We start from the raw sequence: 22,455 nt of genomic DNA, 5'->3' as shown, positions 1-22,455 counted from the left end.
TGGTAGCTCATTTAGTTTTAATGAGCACTCTTCCACCTAAAATAACAAGTTAAAGTAGGTTTTTACTTTTTAATTAGTTCTTTTCAGTTTTGTACTTCTCTTCCAAGAGGTACAAGGAAGAAGGAAGAAACTGATGCAGTGTTACTCTGAAACAGATAATGATGTGGGATAAGTGTAATGTAAGTAGGACCTCAGAACAGTTAATAGACACAGCAAATAAAATACCAAATGAGTCATTTTTCATACCTGCAACGCCCAATTCAAGACTTAAAGCTACAGAAAACAGATTTTTAATGTCTGGGCTCTCAAGTACAGAACCATTTCTATAATAACTAGTATTATTTGAGCATCTCAGCCTCAACTTGCAATGGCATTTAGGTGGATGTAGTAGAGGCAGCTGTTCAAGGCACCTTAGTTTTATCCTTTCTGTCACAATGCTGGTACCAGCACAAGTATCTCCTGATTCAGTTAATCATACAGCTGACAGACTGGCACTCTCAGCACAGGGGAAGCATCATGAGTAGTTAGGTGCACCCCTCCACACCCAGCTCAGCCTAAAAGAACCATAAACCTTAGCCAAGAAAGAAAAGGGGAGTGCTAACCATGCTGTCAGCTCTATCGGACAGCATAAGATAACTCTTCCTCTTCACAGCTCCAAACCATTTTTTGGTACTCCAACAGCAGGAAGAAAAGGGATACAAGTAAATTCATAAGACATAACACATACTCAAGGGAATCTATCAGCTTCTTGGGATCCACAGGAGGTGGGTACACCACTTCCTCAATCTGTTTCCGATTGCAGTATGCATAGGCGGTGGAAACGTGCATGAACACCTCCAGATTCTTCATCCTCTGGGCCAAGGACAGGAGCTGCTGTGTGGCAACCACATTTAACTGCACAGCATCTCTGTTGATTCAACAGAAATGTCATTAGCAGAAAGCAAGACAAAAACAAGCAAAAAGAAATTCAGTCCTAAATGCCTTGGTGCTAAGTATAAAAAGTATCCCTGAATTCTCCACCCTACCCCAAAAAAAGCAGTATGGGGACTGCTCTAATTTTCATCTTGGAATTAGAATACCTCTGAATGTTCAGGATAATTCTCCTTGTAGCCTTTTCTCACCAGCATCCCTTGATTTCCTCAATCTAAATCCCAATCACACGTTTTCCATGAAACATGAAGGAAATAATGCAACACAACACTAAGCTTCCATAAGATGCACCTCTGAACTTCCAAGTTCAAGTTGAGTTAGCTGGAAACTGGCATGTACTTGTAGGATAGCAAAAAGCTCCATACAGGATGGAAGGAAGGGGAAAAAAGGCAAACCACCAAGAACCACACTTCCAGTCCAGCTTCAGAGCTGCCCATTTCTGTGTTTAAGGGCACTATAGCAGAGTAGGTGTATCTCTACAGTTCCCAGCAGGTAACAGCTTGCTGACCAACTCCTATAATTATTCTATAGATTAGATCTTCTCTCCACCCCACTGGTGCTGTGGGCACCAGTTTCCTTGTACACAGTGTACTACCAAGTTTCAAGAGCACAGCTAAGAAACACTTCATCATAAGTGTTACATTAACAACAAAATCAGTATCCCCCAAACAATCACTGAGTTCCAAACTCACTTTATCACTGAAGTGGGGGACAGGAAAGGAGAGCATTATCCCAAAGCAATTAACATCAATGGTAACTAATTAGTTTGCTACCTCTTTCAACAAGTCAAAGGAGCTCAATCCCAGCTGTGTGCAGCACTTTTTCCACTTCTTGTTTCCATCTCTCCCTGAGCATTTACTTCACCCAGTGAAAACCCCCATTATTGATAAGGGACTTTAAAAAGACAGGAGGACAAGCTGAGCTGCATTTCATCTCCTGTTTTTTAATCAGGTAAGAAAGCAAGCACTAGAACTGCCCACACACAACATTTCTCACAAAACTCTGTCCTCTGGAAATGTGCATTTCCTTTCTAACAAGGCAGGCCAAAGGAACAGTTTGCACTGCCCTTTATAAACCAGGAGAAAAACAAACATTACAAGGGAGCACAGTACAGGTAGCTAGAGCTTACTTGTAGCCTTTCTACCCATATCTGCAACATTGGGCAGACACCTGATTCAGCCCCTCCCTTTGAAAACCATTGGATTACCAGACCAGGGTAAGCAGAATTTTAGACTCACCTTAGTGTTTCATTGAATCTGACTGTAGCAGCACAATGAAATATAATATTAATGCATTCTATAAATTCTTCCTTGATTGGGTTACTAAGATCCAGTTCAGGCTGTGTAAGTTCACTCTCAACTACTATTATTTTTTCTTTGAAGTCTGGTTGCTCTTCTCTCAACCTGTCAAAGAGCTGTCAAAAATAACAGGACTATCAATTCAGTGAAGGCATGAGAAACATTTCACTTAAGTGAAGAAAAATCCCAAATCCTTTGTCTATACCTTCTAACTTCTCAAGACCATCAGGAAGTTAGAATAGTGCATTAGCAATACCACAAAGAACATGTTACAGACTTCTCATAAAGTAAACTATATTTTTTCCAACATAAAAGGGAACAATCTATTCACTTCCCAAGCTTGATAACAGCTATTCAAATTCCTACAAAACTCATGCTGGATTTTTGGTTTGGAAATCTTGCATTAAGATTTACAAATTACCAGTGATTTAAGAAATGCTGTCCTCAAATTATGCCAGTCTTGGAGAACTTCCAAGTTCATTACTTAAAAACAAAAACAAAACAAAAAAACAAACAAACAAACAAAAAAACCCCACACAACAAGAAATACTACATTAGAACATCTGATTAAGTTTTATCAAATTGGGAGTTCAGCAATTCCCCCTGAAAAAAATCCCACTAAAATTTTATTCCATCAAGAATTCTCCTCATAAATAGCTGTGTTCTAACCAGGTGACTTAACACACAGATCAAAACTCTTGCCTCACCTTATTTACACTCATTAGTATGCAAGTTTTCCTGAGACACATGGTACTGAGGGAATAAAACACCCTTGAAAGTTGCAGAAGAGCAGACCCTTCTTTACTGGGGGCCAATATCTTGCAAGTGCTTCAACACCAGTCAATTATATTGTATTACAATCACAGCAGTACCTTCTTACCCCCCAAGCATGCAGTTATACCAAATACAAATGGTCAAAAGACATTTCTTTACAGAATGACCTAAATTAATTTTAAACTATAAATTAAGTCACCTAAAGGTGTAGTTTCACAATACTTCAGGCAATAGAAGTTTATATTTCTACCACAAAGACTGGTCCTTCTCCTAATTTCTTTATTTCTGTTGCTTCTCTGCCATTGGCAAGAATAAGAAGCCTTAGAGCTGTGTGAGCAGCTGCAGGTCCAGCTTTTTTTTAGAGATGTTTTTTCAGCCCAAACATGAGCTGATGCAGCTCACTGTGTGGCCACCTGAAGCAGCAGTGCTAATTCTGCAGTGAGAACATGGGACATCTCCACTTTGAGGCACTGACTGGACTTTGCAAACATGAAGCTTCACTTTATAGGACAAAGCTGCCAAAACAGCATTTAAAGCCTCTGCAACTCTTATGGTTACAGCAAACAGTTCTTACCTCAGGGCAGAAACTTTGAGTGATTTTGGAAAATAAGCCTGCTTTGCTTTTGGTGAAATGATAGCACTTTCCTCCAGGGAGCTGAAGCAACTGCCTGTTAACCATACTGATGTGTGATATTGCATTGTAACAGAAAAGCAGTACCATGGATGAGCTCTTAGAGAGCCCATTTTTCATACATCCATCACATCTGTTATTCCCTTTTTCACATCCACAGGCATGCACTACAAACCTCTCACTAGCACTGACACCAATACTAAGAAGAAAGAATACCTAGACTGCATGTAATACATATGGCAAATCAGCAGAGGAACTAGAAATCTGAAATGTGATAGATATCTATCACATTTTTTTATTACCACATTCACTCATTTAGATTTCAAACTCTTCAGGAAACAGAGCATTCAAGCATCTGTAGAACACTTAATGAGTCCATTTAAATTGTGAACAATTACTGGCAGTGCCCTTGCAACTGGACAGCTTAAGATAATAGATCCTATTAAAATCTTCATAGACCTTTGGAAGAATCTTGATGACATTAAAGCCATTTAAACAATGGACTTACAATTTTGTCTAATCATTTGATGAAGCCACAACAAACATCTGGCCCTATTCTACATCTCTGCATAGATGAGCAACCCTACCCCTGCCTGTTCCTGCCTCAAGCAGAACCTGCTGCAGCAATAAGTGCTCACCAAGACTCAAATCACATCAGATTTTTATCTCAACAGGAGCTGGAACAGACTACAAGTAGACTTTGACTCAAATTTAAAAGTTTTTTACAACAGGTTTCCTAAAAGCCACACTGAGCCTTACAGCAAAGTTTAAGTCAGTCCACACTAGTGCAACTTCTCTCTCTGCCCAAATACTCCCCACTTCTCTTTGGGTAATAGTGTATACAAAAAGTGGATTGAGACATTTTTCCTTTTCCTTGTTTCAGGGCAGTGACAAATCTGCACAAACCCTCTGGGGTTTTATGTAGGGAGAACTTGCAACTGAATTTTAAGCTAGAACCCCACAACTCATTTTGTTGTGTTTTATGACATTGCACAAGACTGCAGGAGATGCTTTTGAAAAATGAGCTACAGTTTTGACTGGTTATAGAAAATAATTAACTAGGGAACAGTCACCCTCATATCTGCTACAATCCCAGCTTGTCATAGAAATCCACTGCCTTACTTTAAACAGCTCACCCCAATGTGTATTCATAGTTCCTTATTGATTCCCCTTTAGCACCTTTTAAGAACACACTTTGTACAAACTACATTGCATCTCAATGAAAAAATTTAACTGCTGACACTTGTGTTTCATAAGAAAAAGGCCTGGATAGAAATAACAAACTCTGCTTTAGCAAAGCTCATGCTAGAAATCTCTCCTCATCCTGTTCATCCTTCCCTTCATGAACAGGATACTCTCTAAGGAGAAAGATGGGAAACAGAGATGGATGATTTTACACTTAGTAACAATGCCCAGCCTAGCTCACCAGAATTTCAAGGCAATGAATCTCCTCAGGGGCAAAGTATTTGACCCAGCATGCACAGAAAATCATTTAGAGAGCCACTTTGATAATTCCACAGCACAGACCTTCAGTGCCTTTCCAGTTCTCACAGGCTGACCAACAGAAATCTGTAACAATCTTCTAAGCCAAACATTTCTGTTCCACTTACAAATGCAAGTTCCTGCTGAGATGACACATTCTTATTTACTGCTATCCAGTACCACATTCCAGAAAAAAACAGAAGGCACAAGGTGAAAAGGTGACTTGCTTGAGATCTTAAAAGTCTCAATCCATCTTACAACTCCCAGTCCACTACCTCTTGTACTTGATTTTATACCCTCTTAACAAGCTCTAACACAGATTTTTACTTCTCATTTCTGCATTACAGCTGAACACCCTCCTCCTGAATTAAATACAGGATAATTTTCTACTACTGGCTTTGCTAGAGACTAACAGCTTGAAGTAGCTAGAGAAGCACTACCAGGTCTTAGATTTTGTATTTCTGTTAGAACAAAAAAAAAATTTAACAACATTTTGCTATAGACAAACTGAAGCTGTTCTCAAAATGAAATGGGAGCATCATAATGAAGGACAAAAATGAAAGTTGTGAGTGCATGACACGTACCTTACAGCTGGTAATTTCTTCTATTCGTGCTTCAGCTGTCTGCCTTGCTTTTTTTCTTACCAGCACATACACTGCTTTCACTTTAGGACAGGATCTGAGCAGCTTTTCCAAAAGCACCTTTCCCACAAAGCCTGTAGCTCCTGTCAGGAGGATGTTTTTTCCTTCATAGTATTCAGGAATGGAAACCATTGTGACCTTTACAAAAGATAAAAACAAGAAGTATGTTAAAGAACTTAGAGAGTTCAGATTTTCAGAAGATTGAATTATTACCTACCAATGAAACTAAACCAGAGAGAAGGCTGAGTTAGTTGTTTGGAATGAGATCTGATGGTTTTACATTGATTACAAAAACCCATACAGATCCACAGACAAGAGTTTTCCAACTTCTTCATCCATTAAGTCATTTGGGAGGGAAAAAACCAAACAACAAAGTTGTTAAAATTCTCAACAAACTAAGACTGAATTAGCCACAAATCCACCTCCTAATAAAATGAAGGGTAAGGGATTATTACTCAAATTCAACACAAAGCTAGAAAGTCTTTTAGGTTTTGCTCCAGTTAGTAAGTTAACCTTGAGAATCATGATTCTTTCCCCTCCCTTCATCAACCTCTCAGAAATGATGTCATTCTTGCTAAGAGAAACTGAAATTCTTTCCAAGGACAAACATGGTATGTCTCACAATAAAGTGAGAACATGACCTTTAGGATCTTTAGGACTCCATCACCATCCAGAGCTGCCATTCTTTAAAGTCAGATATAGGAACAACTTTACTGTGACCATGTTGAAACCCTAAAGCCTACAAATTTAAATTTTCTGTGCTGTCAGGCACTAATACTCAGAGGAACACTACTTTTGACTTAAAGCCTTAGAGAAGGCTTCCAAATTTGAGTAATAGAATCACAAATGTATAGTTTAAATAGAAGTGTGTAATATCACATAGTAAAGGGTTTTAAAATATAGCAATAGGCATTAGAAAAGATAGAAGTTTTGGGGGTAGAAGTTTCAGTTTATTCTTCCTTCTTCTTAGTTTTAAGTAGTATTTTTTAATTAGATAAAAAGTACCACTAAATCAAAAGTATAAATATAAATGTTCATTTTAATTAGACTATTTAGCTTTAAAAAACCTTGTAACAAGTGAAATAGAGCTCTATTTTTCTGCTTTTTACTTGTTAACTGATAGTGCTGTAGCACTCACTGTACCATACATAATAGTTAATAAACATGACCTCTAACCTTTACTGTGACCCTTACTTTCACTAGATAACAATTTGGCATTATGGCTACACTTCCACCACATTTTATCAATGTTTCTGATCAGACTCATAAAAACCTGGAGCTGATGTAGTGAATGTCTAATTATAGTCCTCTATGGCAGTTCCAAGCAAGCTGCTACAACCAGAACACTCCCAAAAGAGAGTCACAGAACGTCCTGAGCTGGAAATGACCCACAAGCATCATCCAGCTCTCAAGTGAATGGCCCATAATGGGACTGACCCCACAGCCTTGGTGTTATCAGCATCATGCTCTGACCAGCTGAGCTCATCTCAGGGGTAGATTCCATTAAAAAAACCAACAAAAAAAAAAAAAAAAAAAAAAAAAAAACCAAACAAAAAATAAAACAAAAAAAATTGAGAATCTTTAAACATAGATGGAATGTTTCTTAGGCAAATAAGGATTACAACACTGAATACCTTAACAGGGTGAGATCCTTTCTTCACCTACCACCCAAGAATAAAGGTGCAGCTTCTAAATACATCCAGTTCTTTAGAGACAGCAAGATACTGCCAGCAGGGACATACAGGGAATGCACAGAATGTATGTGAAGAGTGAACAGCTAATTTGTCCTTTTTGCCTGAAAAGTAAATAAATATTTTTGAAACACCTATTTGTCAGCTACCCACCATATCAAAGCAATTGTGCCTTGTTTTTCATGTGCTCATATCTCAACAGTCTCTGAACAAATTCCAAATGATTACTTGCTAGAAATGAGTTGTTACCTGCACAAGTCCTGGTTTCACAAGTCTGGGTACCAAGTGCTACATCAGATACTCCAAATCCTTATTTGGACTCCCTTCTTTGAGAAGTGAAGCATCTAACAACTGACAGTAGAATATAGCAGCAAGTTTACAGCAGAACAAACACTGCTGTTTCCACTGACCACAGTACATCATCCAGAATTGCTTCTTTGAAGGTCAAGAGGAAAAGCTATTTACATTAAACCACTTTCACCACACAGTTAAGAGACTCTAAAGCAAATTTGAAAGCACACCTCCTGCCATAAAGCATGGAATGCAAGACACAGCATGCTTATGAGTCATTTTCCCCTATTCAATTAAGATATGGGCCTGTTGTCTTTACCATGGCTCAAAGACACAATTAATGCTCTTCAGGTATAATTTTTGTTTTTCTGGTCTTTGTGTACACCATTCAATTCCACTTCCTCCTAAAGATCTGCATGCTCCCACATACAGGACAGGATTTCAGTTCCCTCAAAGAGGAAGGCAAAAACTCATGCAACCATTACTACAGCAATTCTGTCACTAAGATTCAGTTTTACCATGGCTCCCACACAACCTTCTTACTAATTTACCTAACTAGCCATAATTTCTACTTTTTACACCTTGAGATTCTATAGGAGTGTCTAATCACCTGTCCTTCTTAAAAGAAGGATTTAATCTTGCTTCTGACACAATGCCACAACATCAGCCTGCAAACCTGCTCACATGGGGAGAGTCTTTGGCCACATCCACGCAGGAACCTTGGACAACACCCAGTACATGGCTATGGTCCCACATCTGCTTCTGAAACCTAAAGCCATGAAAAGTTATGCTGCCAGTGGAAATACCTGGGTTGCTGTAATCCAGCTTTTTAAGTGACTGCAAAATCCAACAATATTTAGGCTCATATGGTATAAAGAAAACATAAAATAGATAGAACTTTCCTGCCTCAGTCATTTCTGTTCATATTCCTTTGTGTAAGAGGCTGAAATGAGAATACCAGACCTACAAAATATCAACATCCAGAGCTATGAAGAACCATAATGATGAAATGGGTTCAATTAAAAAACCAGGAACATCCATAAATACTCACATTCACACTTGGGAGGCAGCAACACTTACATGCTTGCAGGCTAATGTTTTTTTTTTTTGTAAGGATTGAGAAATGTTTCCTTTAAGAAACTCTCAATCCCATTTCTCTTTACCCTGTTCTCCAACAACCAAACTTTGGTAGACCTTATTCACAGCAACTTTCCACACTGAGATTGTCTTCTACTTCCATCACTCTGGAAGATTCCAGCTAGAAAACATAATTGGTGACTTTTTCAGAAGTACACATTGCTGTCAACATTACAGCAACAAACACAGGGATTGTGCCTAAAAGCACCAAACTGGATTTAAAGGGTAAAAAACATGTATGGAATCTTGGTGTGAATGATCAGTCTGAAACCAGCAACCTATGCTTTGCTCTTTTAGAAAGAAAGGTTATCTCAAGCACAGGGAAAGGAAAGAATGTTCCCATTCTCCACCTACCTATCTCTCCCTGCCTTCTCCAAGAATGCATCTCCACATGCCAGTTAGCATAGCACTGCTGGCAACTCCTCATCTCAAACTCACAAGGGTCTTACCTCACAGGGATCATATATCACTTTCTAAAGTTCTTTGTGGCAGCAAATTACTGAAGAATCACAGAATTGTTAGGGTTGGAGGAACTATTTTATAATTCTGTTTTTAAATAAAACTATCAAGAAATACCTGAAATTCCTATCAGAAATTTAGTTTGGTCTCTAACACATAACAAGCTGGTGCAGGTACAAAAAAAAAAAACAAAAAAAAACTACCTTGCAAGACACCACAGCAAAACCCAATTAAACATTTTAAGGTTGTTAAGTGTCAGCAATCACTTTATCTATCTGTTTTAGAGTACATCTTGTATGTTTACAATAGCTGTTAACCAGAAATCCATACTGTCACAATCCACAGTTTTCCAATCATCTGTTAACAGCCACCACTTCAAACACAGAGAACTCCCACCAAACACAAAATTGTCTAATGCACACTGGAATATCTAAAACCCTGTATCATAGACACTTACTGAGCTAATACAGTCTAGAATAAAGAAATCTGAAAGGCTTAATAAGAGTTCTTATTAAGAAGAATTCTTATTAAAGAATTCTTGCTCTAGAACAGAAATGATCAAAATTCCCACATGACCCATGGTATAAACAGCCTTTGCTAGAGGAATCTTACATGAAGCTGCTACAGAGCAACTGCTGCAGGGATCCTTCTCAATCCACAGCTTCAGGGCTAAGCCCACAGTGGCACCTTGTAGATATGCTTGTGTGAAGGGTGCTGTCCTCTGATAAATCAAGAGTTCATAAGCACTTCAGGAAAAAAAAGAAAAACCACCACCAGACCAACACTCCAGGATCCTAGCCAACATTCCCCATCTTGTAAAAAATTCTCGTGTCCAAGGCTGAGCAAGTGCTATTATGGAGCAAACAACAGCAGCTCTGTTTGCCTCCAGAGCTACTGCAGCAATATTTAACTCACAGCTTCAGAGGGCTCTGACTCTCAAAACAAGGACAATTCTGTTTTTAACAGGAAAATGATCAGTTCCCAGATTTTTCCAAATACAGATCAAGATGCTTAAAGATGTGCTTTCCAAGTGCCAGGAAAGCCTGCTGCAGCTCCACTGAATGTTTAAATGCTAAATCCAGCAACTAGAGAATGTGCATGTGTGTCCTTGCCAGAGATTAAATGCTGTGTCTTCTAGTTTATCACTGACAAACATTAGGTCAACAGCATGCTCCCTCCAAATTCAATCCTATCAAGATTATCGCTCACAGGAAATAGAAAACGTGCATTTCCCAACCTCTCAAACATCAGCAACAAGCCACAAAGTTCTGCAAAAACAACTGCACAACAAATCAATTTCCCCTTTCCCTCTGACAGCTTTAACCCAGCACTAGCAGGAGTAGAAAGCAGAAAAAGTAATGTGGTTGGAGCATTTTGTTTATGTTTATTCAGAAGATGCAATTTACCCAGACATCAAATCTGAGTGCACCAAGTATGTTTAAACACCACAAACACACCCCAGTGCATCTACACCAGACAAAAATCATTACAGAAGTCCTTCATATAGAGCTCCAATTGCCACATTTCAAGCCAAAAAAAAAAAAAAAAAAAAAAAAAAAAAAATCTCTGGGAACTGGAGAAATTGGAAGACTCAGGCAACAAAGGAAGTAATATTTAACTCATCCAAATAAGGTTACTGCCAGAAAGACAAGTCTGGGTCATGTCATATCGTATCATCATGTCTCATTTCCTCTGTGCCTTGTTCCACAAGAGTAAATCAATGAATGCTATCAGCAGAATGCCCACATTTTCAAGCACCACAAGGGCCAGTGACCTACCCTATGTGGCCAATACCTAGCCAGCATATCTCCAAAGGATACAGTCTGTTTGTCTTTGTGGTCCAAGGTCAGAGCCATTGGGAAACCTTATCTGTGAAAGATACTGCTTTCAAAGATGAGTAGAGACTGTAAGCTGCTTTGGGTGCAAGTTAACCTTAAAGCACACCTATTCTAAACTTCCTAATCACGTGGAAAACTTGGGATTCTTCCCTCAACTAGCAGAAAGACAGGCTCATCCATGGTTTAGACTTCTCTGCAAGTGCATTTTCTTTACTAGATGTAAGCCTGTAACACACCTCCAGGAGCTGGAAAACACACTGGCAGGCTTGGAAGCTAATTAGAACAAGTAAGTTTTGAAGAATTGTCAAAATGGGCCCTTCTAATCCAACATCTGCTAGCCAGTCTTTGGCTTGGCCCTCCTGGTAATATGCCAGACCTCAAGTGTCTCATTACACACTTTGCACCCAATAATGGGGATAGATTCAGGATAATACTGAGTTCTCTACACAAGAAATACAACAAAACTAAATCAATCTGAAGGATCAGGCCCAAGATACAGCTGCTGCCAAAATAATGGATAAATGCCACCAGAAGACCCAAAACTCTATGGCAAAGAATATGGCAAACTTGGGTCTGACACTCAGTGAATTAAGGGAATTTCTGAAAAATAACAAGGCATTTCAAACCAGTTGAAGACTATAAAGAAACTTCCCAACTACCAATGAAAAGATTTGTCCTCTTTAAATCATTTATCTAATGAAACACAATACCAGTTCGAGTAACCAAGCTAGTTAGGTCAAAGTTTACATGGCTGAGTGTATAGCTCTATGGACAAAAATAAAGTAGACTTGCTTTTCAAACAGTTCTCCTCACTATTCTTAACCAGTGAAATATGCTAGATACTGAAAGCTTGCCCTAGAGTGTGTGCTCCTCAAGCTCCATTCCTCCTGGATATATTACTGCCTCTGGCAGCACAGGCATTCAAGGTAAGGAACATTATTAAAATTATTTAGGTGAGACTTAGTACATGTGATCTATTTAACAGCACTACAGCACATTAATACAAAAATATTGATTGACACCAGATATGGAAGTAGTTCTGTCACTTTCTTTTAGATGACAGTGACAAAACCCAAGCACAGTACTCACTCAATTGCTTTGGGAAGATGGTGAATTGGGACCCATGGCCACCAACAACTTATCAGCAGAATTCAGCCCAACCCACCAACTACTTCACCAGAGACCCTTGTGAAATAAGCTACTCTGAAGTGAGGGTTGTGCTCACAATCACAGAGTACTTACCCTCTTTTAATCCTTTAGTCTTATGGAACAGAACCTGATTTCAGTGTGGGCCACTGCTGAGTTGATCTCAGCAGAACTCTGTCATCAGAGCTCTTCAATACATGTGGTTACACAGATATTTCTTAAGCATGTGCTCACACACCTCACTTCAGCCAAACTTCTGGTTTCACCACAAATTTCCACTTACTTCTGCTTCTCGTCAGAGGGATTCTGCACCAGATGACTTTGTAATTACTCTCAGTAAGTAATCTGTTCACAAAGTACACACTAGGGAAGTCCCTTGCTTTGCTGTAACTATGTTTTCTTTACAGACAGTTCCTCCTCTGAAAATGAATTCAAAGTAGAAGGTTTTTACTGTCCCTTTATAATTACATTATAAGTTGACGTTTTTCTAAATCGTTACTGTTTGAGCTTAGTCATCAAGTGCACACTGAAGGAAAAAAAAAGTCTCTTTTGGTACAGTTAAACTCATTTCTCAAAATTGCACAAAAGGCACGGATCAGGTCAGAAATTAAGCTATTCCAGGAAAGCATATCCCACATAAGAACATTTACTGTACTCCACCTCCAGTTCACATGAAAATACGCTTAACACACATGCAGGGAGGTTTTAACCAAGTTCTAGGAAATCAAAAGGCAGGCAGATTCAAGATTTGTAGAATAAAAGCTGAGTTTCAGATAATTTTATCTAATTTAATTGAAAATAAGCATTAGAAATCTCACTTGCACTTTTGGTTATGAAAGTATTACAAGATAAAGCCTCACTGTTCATCAGGGTAGTTGCATAAATCATGGCTCTTACTTTGCATAAATCATTGCTCTTGAATTAACCCCTGAAAGGAGAACAGAACCTGTCTGAAGGACACATCTACAACACGATGAGCAGAGCAGCACCACTCAATTCTGACTCTCCATCACCCCATTGTTATTCACTGCCCTAGGAAAACAGGCCAAAGGCATCACTTCAGCCTCCTCCTGAGCCTGCTGATATCCAGCCCTGGTTATCACCAGGGAAAGCTTTAGCAGCAGCAGGATTATTGCTCCAGTTCCTACTGTGATACTCTCATTTTGCTGGGAGGGGAAAGCCAAAAATCGAGTAAATTGAATGCTGTGTGTTCACCCACCCCCTTCAAGTGCTCATCAGTTTGTCAAGTTTCAGCTATAAGAGACAAATCTTGGTAATTAAAACCCAGATTCACCTTTTTCACATTGATCAGACAAGAAAAGGAGAGCTACCCAAAAACTGCAAGGCTATTATATTTTGTTCAAACTTATTATTCACAAAGCAATTACAACTGGAATACTTAATCAAGAACAATAAGCTCAGCTCTTATTCCTCTCATGTTTTTAATTACATAGAAGGTTTGAATCACATTTTACAATAGACATTACACATGAATTTGAAGTCTTGGGAATCAACACTCCCAGACTCCTTCCATACTTTCCCAAATCTTTTACAGTTAAAAATGGTATTTTCTCTTCTACTACGTTCCTGCAGGATTTCACAATAACTCTTTTGAAACCTAAAAGTTACTCATTTGTCTGACAACTCCTCTACCAAGCTGTATTTGAAACATAACCACCTTCTTAAGAAAAAACCAAACATACTAGTTTACCTTTCCTTTCTTCCAATACATGTAGAACAAACTACAGCCAAAGAAACAAAAGCCCATTTCCCACAACTTTCTTATTTTTAAAAGTGACTCAAACAGATACTCAAAGCGAGTTGTACCAAGAGATTGCCTACCTGTCTTCCAAACAGGATGCTGGCAGCCTCCCCCTCCTGCTCCTGCTCAGGAGGAGAGCTATTTACTCGGCAGGAGGGCCGATACTGATGGTGTGCAGGCTGCCGAGAGCTCCAATCTTAACTCCTATTTATGCTAATGAATGTCTTCTTCGGATCTATCAATTACACCTCTTGCACAAGGAGCTCGACGAATTTACAAACAGCAGGCTGAACAACGGCAGGGAACGGCGTGAGGCAGTGAGCACACACGGACACCAAGAGCAACATCTGCTCAAAGCACAGCCTTTGTCACCACACTCGGGGCTCACTACAATTCCTGGGCTGGAGACAGAAGACAAAAAAAAGAAAAACAAAAAACCAGTAATACCTAGTTTATTCAGGATTTGTTACTAGAGTTTCAGTTTCCAAACTGTGCAAAGCAGGGCTGGAAGATTGATTACTGCAAGGCTTGGAATCAGCAACAGGGAGAAACACCAGGGATGTGCACGATGCTGCTAACCATGCCAGTCACCCAAAGTTTACACAATGCAATCTTCCACACTAGTACCAAACTAGCCAAGCACAATTTTTGCTGATATTGGCTCCTTTTCAGAATTTTTAGCTTGCCACTCAGCAGCTCTGCTTCCTGCAGACAAGTAACAAGCAAACTACACTGAACGTTCTCAAGCACAGAATATTTTGTGAGAAAAAACCAAATATACAATTTGTGGCTGAAGAAGCCAACCAAGCCTGCAGTCACTGCAACAATTCATGTCTTCAACAATACCCAGGACCTTTTCAGGCACTCAAACCTCCCAAATGGCTGTATAAGCATTTTAGTTTTTTTGTGTATCCCCTTCCAAGCACCGGAAACAACAATCCTTGTGAGGAACTGGGAGCTCCTCCAAGAGCTAGAACGCAGGAACAGGACGATGACACAGAACTCTTCACTTTGTAGCAGTCAGAAAGAGATTGAGTTTGACCTTTCAGGAGGCGGTATGGATGGTTACAGTTTTGCTTCGATGTTAAATTTTATCGACAAGTATCAGCTGCTATAGATGACTAAAATCATCTTAGGCTGGGTTATTCTGCAAGAAAACAATTTATCATGTCCAAAACCTGCGGCCACACTTAATTTAGAACAACTCCCTCAATGTGCTTTCATTGTTAAAATTGTATCTAGTAAAGCTTCACCATACCTACAGTCCAGCAATAAAGGCCAAGTACTTGCAGTAAAAAGTTAGAGATCTAGATTTGTGATTACTTTATAGTTCTGCAACAAGTAGAGGTAAAAAAAAAAAAAACATAAAAACATAACCCAAAAAATTAGCCTCTCCTATCTATCTATAGGTTTTTGATGGGGAAATGGCTGGATTTTAAGGCATTTATATGTGACTGGAGGGTGAAAACAGGGTAGAGAAACTGAAAGGTGATGAGCCCAGAAATTTACCCTATACCTAGCACAAAATTTCCAAATTGCTGAAATAATGGTATTGCAGTTAAGAAGCACAGACACGACACACAAACTGGGGAAGTCGGGGATCAAGAAATTCTAGCCTGCTGCAGTACAGATGGATGTCACAGATACTAAAACTCCTACATGCTCCACTTCTTAATTATTACCGGAAGAGTTATTAAAACATTAAAAAAAAAAAAAAAAAAAAAAAGTTTCAGTTGCTAAAGCCTTGAAGTAGGTTAAATGAAATTAAAGGTTCCTATTTTCATGGGACTCAAGCTGGTTTCGATTACAAGCTCGCTACCTACCACTGTATCCCTGCAAGCGGCCACGCTTTGAACTTCAGCGGGGAAGTGTTTTGGCGGACCCGCGAGCCTGTCCCCGGGGCACAGCGGAGGGAGGGAGGAAAGGAGAAAAGGAGGAAGGGAGGAAGGGAGGAAAGGAGGGAAGGAGGAAAGGAGGGAAGGCTCTCCCGCTGCTGACGGAGCGCTCCCAGCACGGACCCGGGGGCTGCGGGCGCGGCCCAGCCCGGCTCTCCCCACACGCCCGCTGCCCGGAGCGCCGCAGAGCCCGTGGCCTTCCCTCCCCGCCAGCCCGCTCCGAGCGCAGGGCCGGGGCCGCCGCAGGCCCGCCCGGCGCCCGGCGGGAGGGAGCGATGCCGGTACCCGGGCCCGGGCCCTGCTCCCGGCCTCGCCCACGCTCCCCGCTCCGCTGAGCATCGACGGCGGCCGCCGCGCTCCGCCGGCCCGGCCCTCCACGCTCCCCTCCCCGAGGCCCCCGTGCCCGGCGGTACCTGGTGCGGGCCGCGCCCGGCCCCGGCGGTGCCCGGCCCCGCTGTGCCCGCCCGGCGCTCGCCGCTCGCCGCCCGAGGGTCCCGCACCGCTCGGCCCCGCACGGCCGCTCCCGTTGGCCGCCGCGCGCGCGCTCCCCGCGCGCCCATTGGCCGCCCGCGCCGCCGCTCGCGGCACGGGGGCGGCGCGGATTGGCGGGCGGGAGGAGGCCACGCCCCCCTGCGCCCCCCCCGCCGGCGGCGCGCGGGGAGCCCCGTGCTGCCCCCGCGCACACGGACACAGAGACACGGACACGGACACACAGACACGGACAGACACTGATAACACACAGAGACACGGACACGGACACACAGACACGGACAGACACTGACAGACACACAGAGACACGGACACGGACACACAGACACGGACAGACACTGATAACACACAGAGACACGGACACGGACACACAGACACGGACAGACACTGACAGACACACAGAGACACGGACACAGAGACACGGACAGACACTGATAACACACAGAGACACGGACACTGACACTGACAGACACGGACACAGACACGGAGACACGGACAGACACACAGAGACACGGACACTGACACTGATAACACACAGAGACACGGACACGGACACTGACAGACCGACGGACACAGACACACAGAGACACGGACAGACACTGACAGACACACAGAGACACGGACACGGACACTGACAGACCGACGGACACAGACACAGAGACACGGACAGACACTGATAACACACAGAGACACGGACAGACACTGATAGACACACAGAGACACGGACACTGACACTGACAGACTGACGGAGACAGACACTGACAGACCGACGGACACAGACACAGAGACACGGACAGACACTGATAACACACAGAGACACGGACACTGACACTGACAGACCGACGGACACAGACACACAGAGACACGGACAGACACTGATAGACACACAGAGACACGGACACGGACACTGACAGACCGACGGACACAGACACAGAGACACGGACAGACACTGACAGACACACAGAGACACGGACACTGACAGACCGACGGACACAGACACAGAGACACGGACAGACACTGATAGACACACAGAGACACGGACAGACACTGATAACACACAGAGACACGGACACTGACAGACACACAGAGACACGGACACTGACAGACCGACGGACACAGACACAGAGACACGGACAGACACTGATAACACACAGAGACACGGACACTGACACTGACAGACCGACGGACACAGACACAGAGACACGGACAGACACTGATAACACACAGAGACACGGACACTGACAGACCGACGGACACAGACACAGAGACACGGACAGACACTGACAACACACAGAGACATGGACAGACACTGATAGACACACAGAGACACGGACACTGACAGACCGACGGACACAGACACAGAGACACGGACAGACACTGACACGAACATATTACACACACACATCACACACAGACAGACACACGGACACTGATCCACATAACACACAGAGACACAGATACACACAGACACAGACACATATTACACACACACATCACACACATCACACAGACAGACACTGTCACACACACACATTACACACACAAACAGACACACTGAGACACTGACAGCCACTGACAGACAGACACACATCACACACAGACACAGGCCAACAGACACTCACACACAGATAATACACACACAGACACACAGACACACACACACGTTACGCAGACACAGACACACAGACACACAGATACTGACATATTACACACAGACACACACAATCACACACATCACACAGACACACATCACACACAGACACACAGAGACACACAGAGACACACAGAGACACACATATTCAACACACAGACACACAGATACTGACATATTACACACAGACACGCACAATCACACACATCACACAGACACTGACACAGACACAGACACACATACACATCTCACACACACACAGAGACACTGACTAACAGACTGACACAGACACGCAGACACACAGACACACAGAGACAGTGACACACACTGACACACACACATATTACACAGGCACACAGACACACACATATCACACATCACACACAGACACACGTATCACACATCAGACAGACACACAAAGACACGTCTCACACACATCACACACAGACACTGACACATATACATATTATACAGGCACACAGACACACACATATCACACATCACACACAGACACACATATATCACACATCACACAGACACACAAAGACACACGTCTCACACACATCACACACATGGACACATCACACACAGACACTGATACACACACATAGACACTCAAACACATCACACACACAGACACACTGACATACATATTACACACACACATCACACATATCACACAGGCACACACAGTCACTGCAGATATTATACACACACATATCACTACACAGACACATCACACAGACACACAGATACTGACACATATTACACACTGACACACACACATCACACACATATTACACAGACACACACAGACATATCACACACAGACATATATCACGCTGACACATATCATACACATATCACACAGACACACATATAGATACTGACATGTATTACACAGACACACACATATCACATACATATTACACAGACACACAGAAACAGATACTGACATGTATTACACACAGACACAGATATCACACAAATATTACACAGACACACACAGACAGATACTGACGTGTATTACACACAGACACAGATATCACACACATATTACACAGACACACATCAGACACAGACATATATCACACTCACACATACCATACACACACATAGCACACACACATATCACATACACACATATCACACACACATATTGCACAGACACACACAGACACACATCACACACAGACAAATATCACACTCATACATATCATACACACACATATCACATACACACATCTATCACACACACATATTACACAGACAGACACATACAGACACACATCACACACAGACATATATCACACTCACATATATCATACACACACATATCACACACACACACACAGATACCACACACACACACACACACAGATATCACACACAAACACACACACACACAGATATCACACACACACACACACACACACACACACACAGATATCACACACAAACACACACACACACACAGATATCACACACACACAAACACACACACACACACACACACACAGATATCACACACACACACACACACAGATATCTCACACACAAACACACACACACACACACACACACAGATATCACACACACACACACACACACACACACACACAGATATCACACACACACACACACACACACACAGATATCTCACACACAAACACACACACACACACACAGATATCACACACACACACACACACACACACACACACACACAGATATCACACACAAACACACACACACACACAGATATCACACACACACACACACACACAGATATCTCACACACAAACACACACACACACACAGATATCACACACAAACACACACACACACACACACAGATATCACACACACACACACACATATCTCACACACAAACACACACACACACACACCCAGATATCACACACACACACACACACACACACACACACACACAGATATCACACACACACACACACACACACACACACAGATATCACACACACACACACCACTCCCTCTGTTGCACAGCCTGTGAGGAGCAGAGCAGCTGCTCCACGATGGGCCACGATCATCCCCACAGTGTCCCTGTGTCCCTGTGTGTCCCTGTGCATGTCCCCGTGTGTGTCCATGTCCCAAACACTGCATGCTGCCATCCCAAACCAGTGCAGTCCCAAACCCAGCTCCAAAGCTCCAAGCCTACAGTTCCAAACCCAGCTGAGTCTCTGAAAAAAGCAACCCCAGCCCTCAGAGCCCAGACCCACTGGGCTACAGCAGCAGCACCGTGGGGATTGGAGCACCTGAGCCCAAAATGGCAGGAATCATGGGCTGGTGGAACCAGAGGTCTTTGAGGCCATCAGGCCCAACCCCACGCTGCCACTGCAGCCCCCGAAGCGCTGAGCTCGGCTTTTGAGATCCCCAGATTGCTCTTGAGAGGATTTGTGTGCAAAAGGCTCCGCTCTGCTTGCCTCACTGTTTGTTACCAAACAGCACAACGTGATGTCCTGGTGCTGTGATGCCACTGTGCCACCGTATGCCATCGGTTTCACAACTGGATATTGCACAGATGGACACGCATCAGCTCAACAAAAAAAAAAAAAGAAGAAGAGGTGTATAGGGGAAACACCCTATATAAGCTTGTGCAACCTGTGCTATCCAGATTACAAATAAGGGATTATGTGGGGATTGTTGTAAGCACAGTCCTGCCTTGTGCAAGGGCGGGCTGGTTTTTCAGAAAGGTTTGTGCCTGACCCATGAGAATGGGAGCGCTGCTCAGATCCTCCACGGCAGCTCAATGATCATTTTGTACTTATTTTTAGACATGTGTTCCCATGGTTTATTCACTCCACAGTAGTTACACCTGCTACCTAGGTGCTTCCTTGACAGAATCACATAACTATAAACTCCTTATCATAACTGTCCAGTAGACAGTTTTTCAGACTGTCCCTTGGAAAACACCTGCTCACTGGAGCTGGGACATCATCCAGTCATTCAGCCATACAGGAAAACCAATTCAGGCAGACAAAGATTTGAGTCTGAATCTCCCACAAAAAGGTTTTACCATTTTGTTGTACCCTGTCACACACCAAGATTTCCTTTTTTGTTGTACTGAAACCCTCACATGTGGCAGGCAGCCCTACAGACTGTGGGATGGGGATTTTTCATTTCAGATTCCCAAGAAAGGAAGAGTCTATGGCAGCACAGACACAGAATTGCAGTCAGCACACATGAACTCTTAAGAAAAAAATAAATATTTTTTTAAATCCCTAGTCAGTATATGCAAATTAAAGTTTCTCATATTACTACAGCAGTTAAATTTAGGTACATTTTTCAGAAGTTGCTCAGTAAAATGAGTCTGTGGCACAAAAGGGAAGTCATGGGGAATATCCCAGCAATATTTCAGTGTGGGAACAACAGAGTCATTTGTCCAGTCTGGTTTTCAAAAACAGCTAAAAAATGGTGGGGGTTTAAACTTTGTCTCTAATAAATACCATATCCTCTAAGCATTGTTGTCCAATAATGATAAATTATAATGCAGTGACAGTGGATTAACTGATCCTCTCAGTATAAATGCTTACTAATAAATAAATAAATAATAATAATATTAATAATAATAAAGCAAATCTGTTTTTTTCAGGATTACTCTTTTAAAGCCACAATTAAATTATCCCTCTTAAATTATTCATCATCAGGAAAACATCACAGTGGCATTGTATCATGATGCATTTGCATTTTAATGTAGTAACATATGGTTATTTCTCAAAGAACCTACCAAACTGGTTATTCATGGTAGCATTGTGAATTTTTCATTGATGGAAATAGAAGATATCAATGCCAATGTGGCCCAGTCTGGCAACACTGAATAAATTATTAAAAAAAAAAAAAAAAAAGCAACCAACCCTGTTTGAAACACTAATACCCAGCACAGAGATAACATGACACAAGGTTGTGCAAATCTATAGGTAAATAACTGCAAGTGCTGTTTTGCTTTATTATTAATAATAAAACTAATATAAAATTACTATAAAATATAATTTTAAATTAATATAAAATCTGATTTGCTTTATTATTAGGGTTGTTATTATTATTATTGTTTATTTAATTGTTTGTTTGTTTGTTTGTTTGTTATTAAGCATTTATACTGAGAGGATCAGTTAATCCACTGTCACTGCATTATAATTATAAAGGCAAAATCTTGGCTTGTTACCCATGAGAGTGAGACAAACACCTAAAAGCTCATTATCAGGGGGAGAAAAAAGAGATTTGGATCATATTTTTCAATTGATCCACATCTCTAAGCAAAACTAGCAAGGTACTTTATTCACAGGAGCCTTTTAGGGCTT

At 41.7% G+C, this 22,455-nt stretch overlaps 1 protein-coding gene across 5 annotated transcripts in view; it reads right to left on the bottom strand.

The window, feature by feature from the left end:
• FAR1 (fatty acyl-CoA reductase 1) overlaps positions 1-16,495 on the bottom strand; it is a 33,549-nt gene extending 17,054 nt beyond the window's left edge. The window contains exons 1-5 of one of the 5 annotated variants that reach the window (XM_056491911.1): positions 14,161-14,481; positions 7,391-7,551; positions 5,700-5,894; positions 2,169-2,344; positions 728-907 (exon numbers count right to left, since the gene is read on the bottom strand). In XM_056491911.1, coding sequence (XP_056347886.1) covers positions 728-907; positions 2,169-2,344; positions 5,700-5,888 — 545 coding nt within the window. In that variant the 5' untranslated portion in view covers positions 5,889-5,894; positions 7,391-7,551; positions 14,161-14,481. Of the gene's footprint in view, positions 1-727; positions 908-2,168; positions 2,345-5,699; positions 5,895-7,390; positions 7,552-9,946; positions 10,429-14,160; positions 14,482-16,388 lie in introns of those variants that run through there. The other 4 variants (XM_056491912.1, XM_056491910.1, XM_056491914.1 and 1 more) reach the window with 4 other exon arrangements.
• Between the last annotated feature and the right edge of the window lie 5,960 nt (positions 16,496-22,455).

The sequence above is a fragment of the Oenanthe melanoleuca genome, chromosome 5, assembly GCF_029582105.1.
Source record: "Oenanthe melanoleuca isolate GR-GAL-2019-014 chromosome 5, OMel1.0, whole genome shotgun sequence".
Taxonomy (NCBI): domain Eukaryota; kingdom Metazoa; phylum Chordata; class Aves; order Passeriformes; family Muscicapidae; genus Oenanthe; species Oenanthe melanoleuca.
The sequence above is the reverse complement of the archived record's forward strand: the minus strand, read 5'-3'. Positions and strand labels throughout refer to the sequence as shown.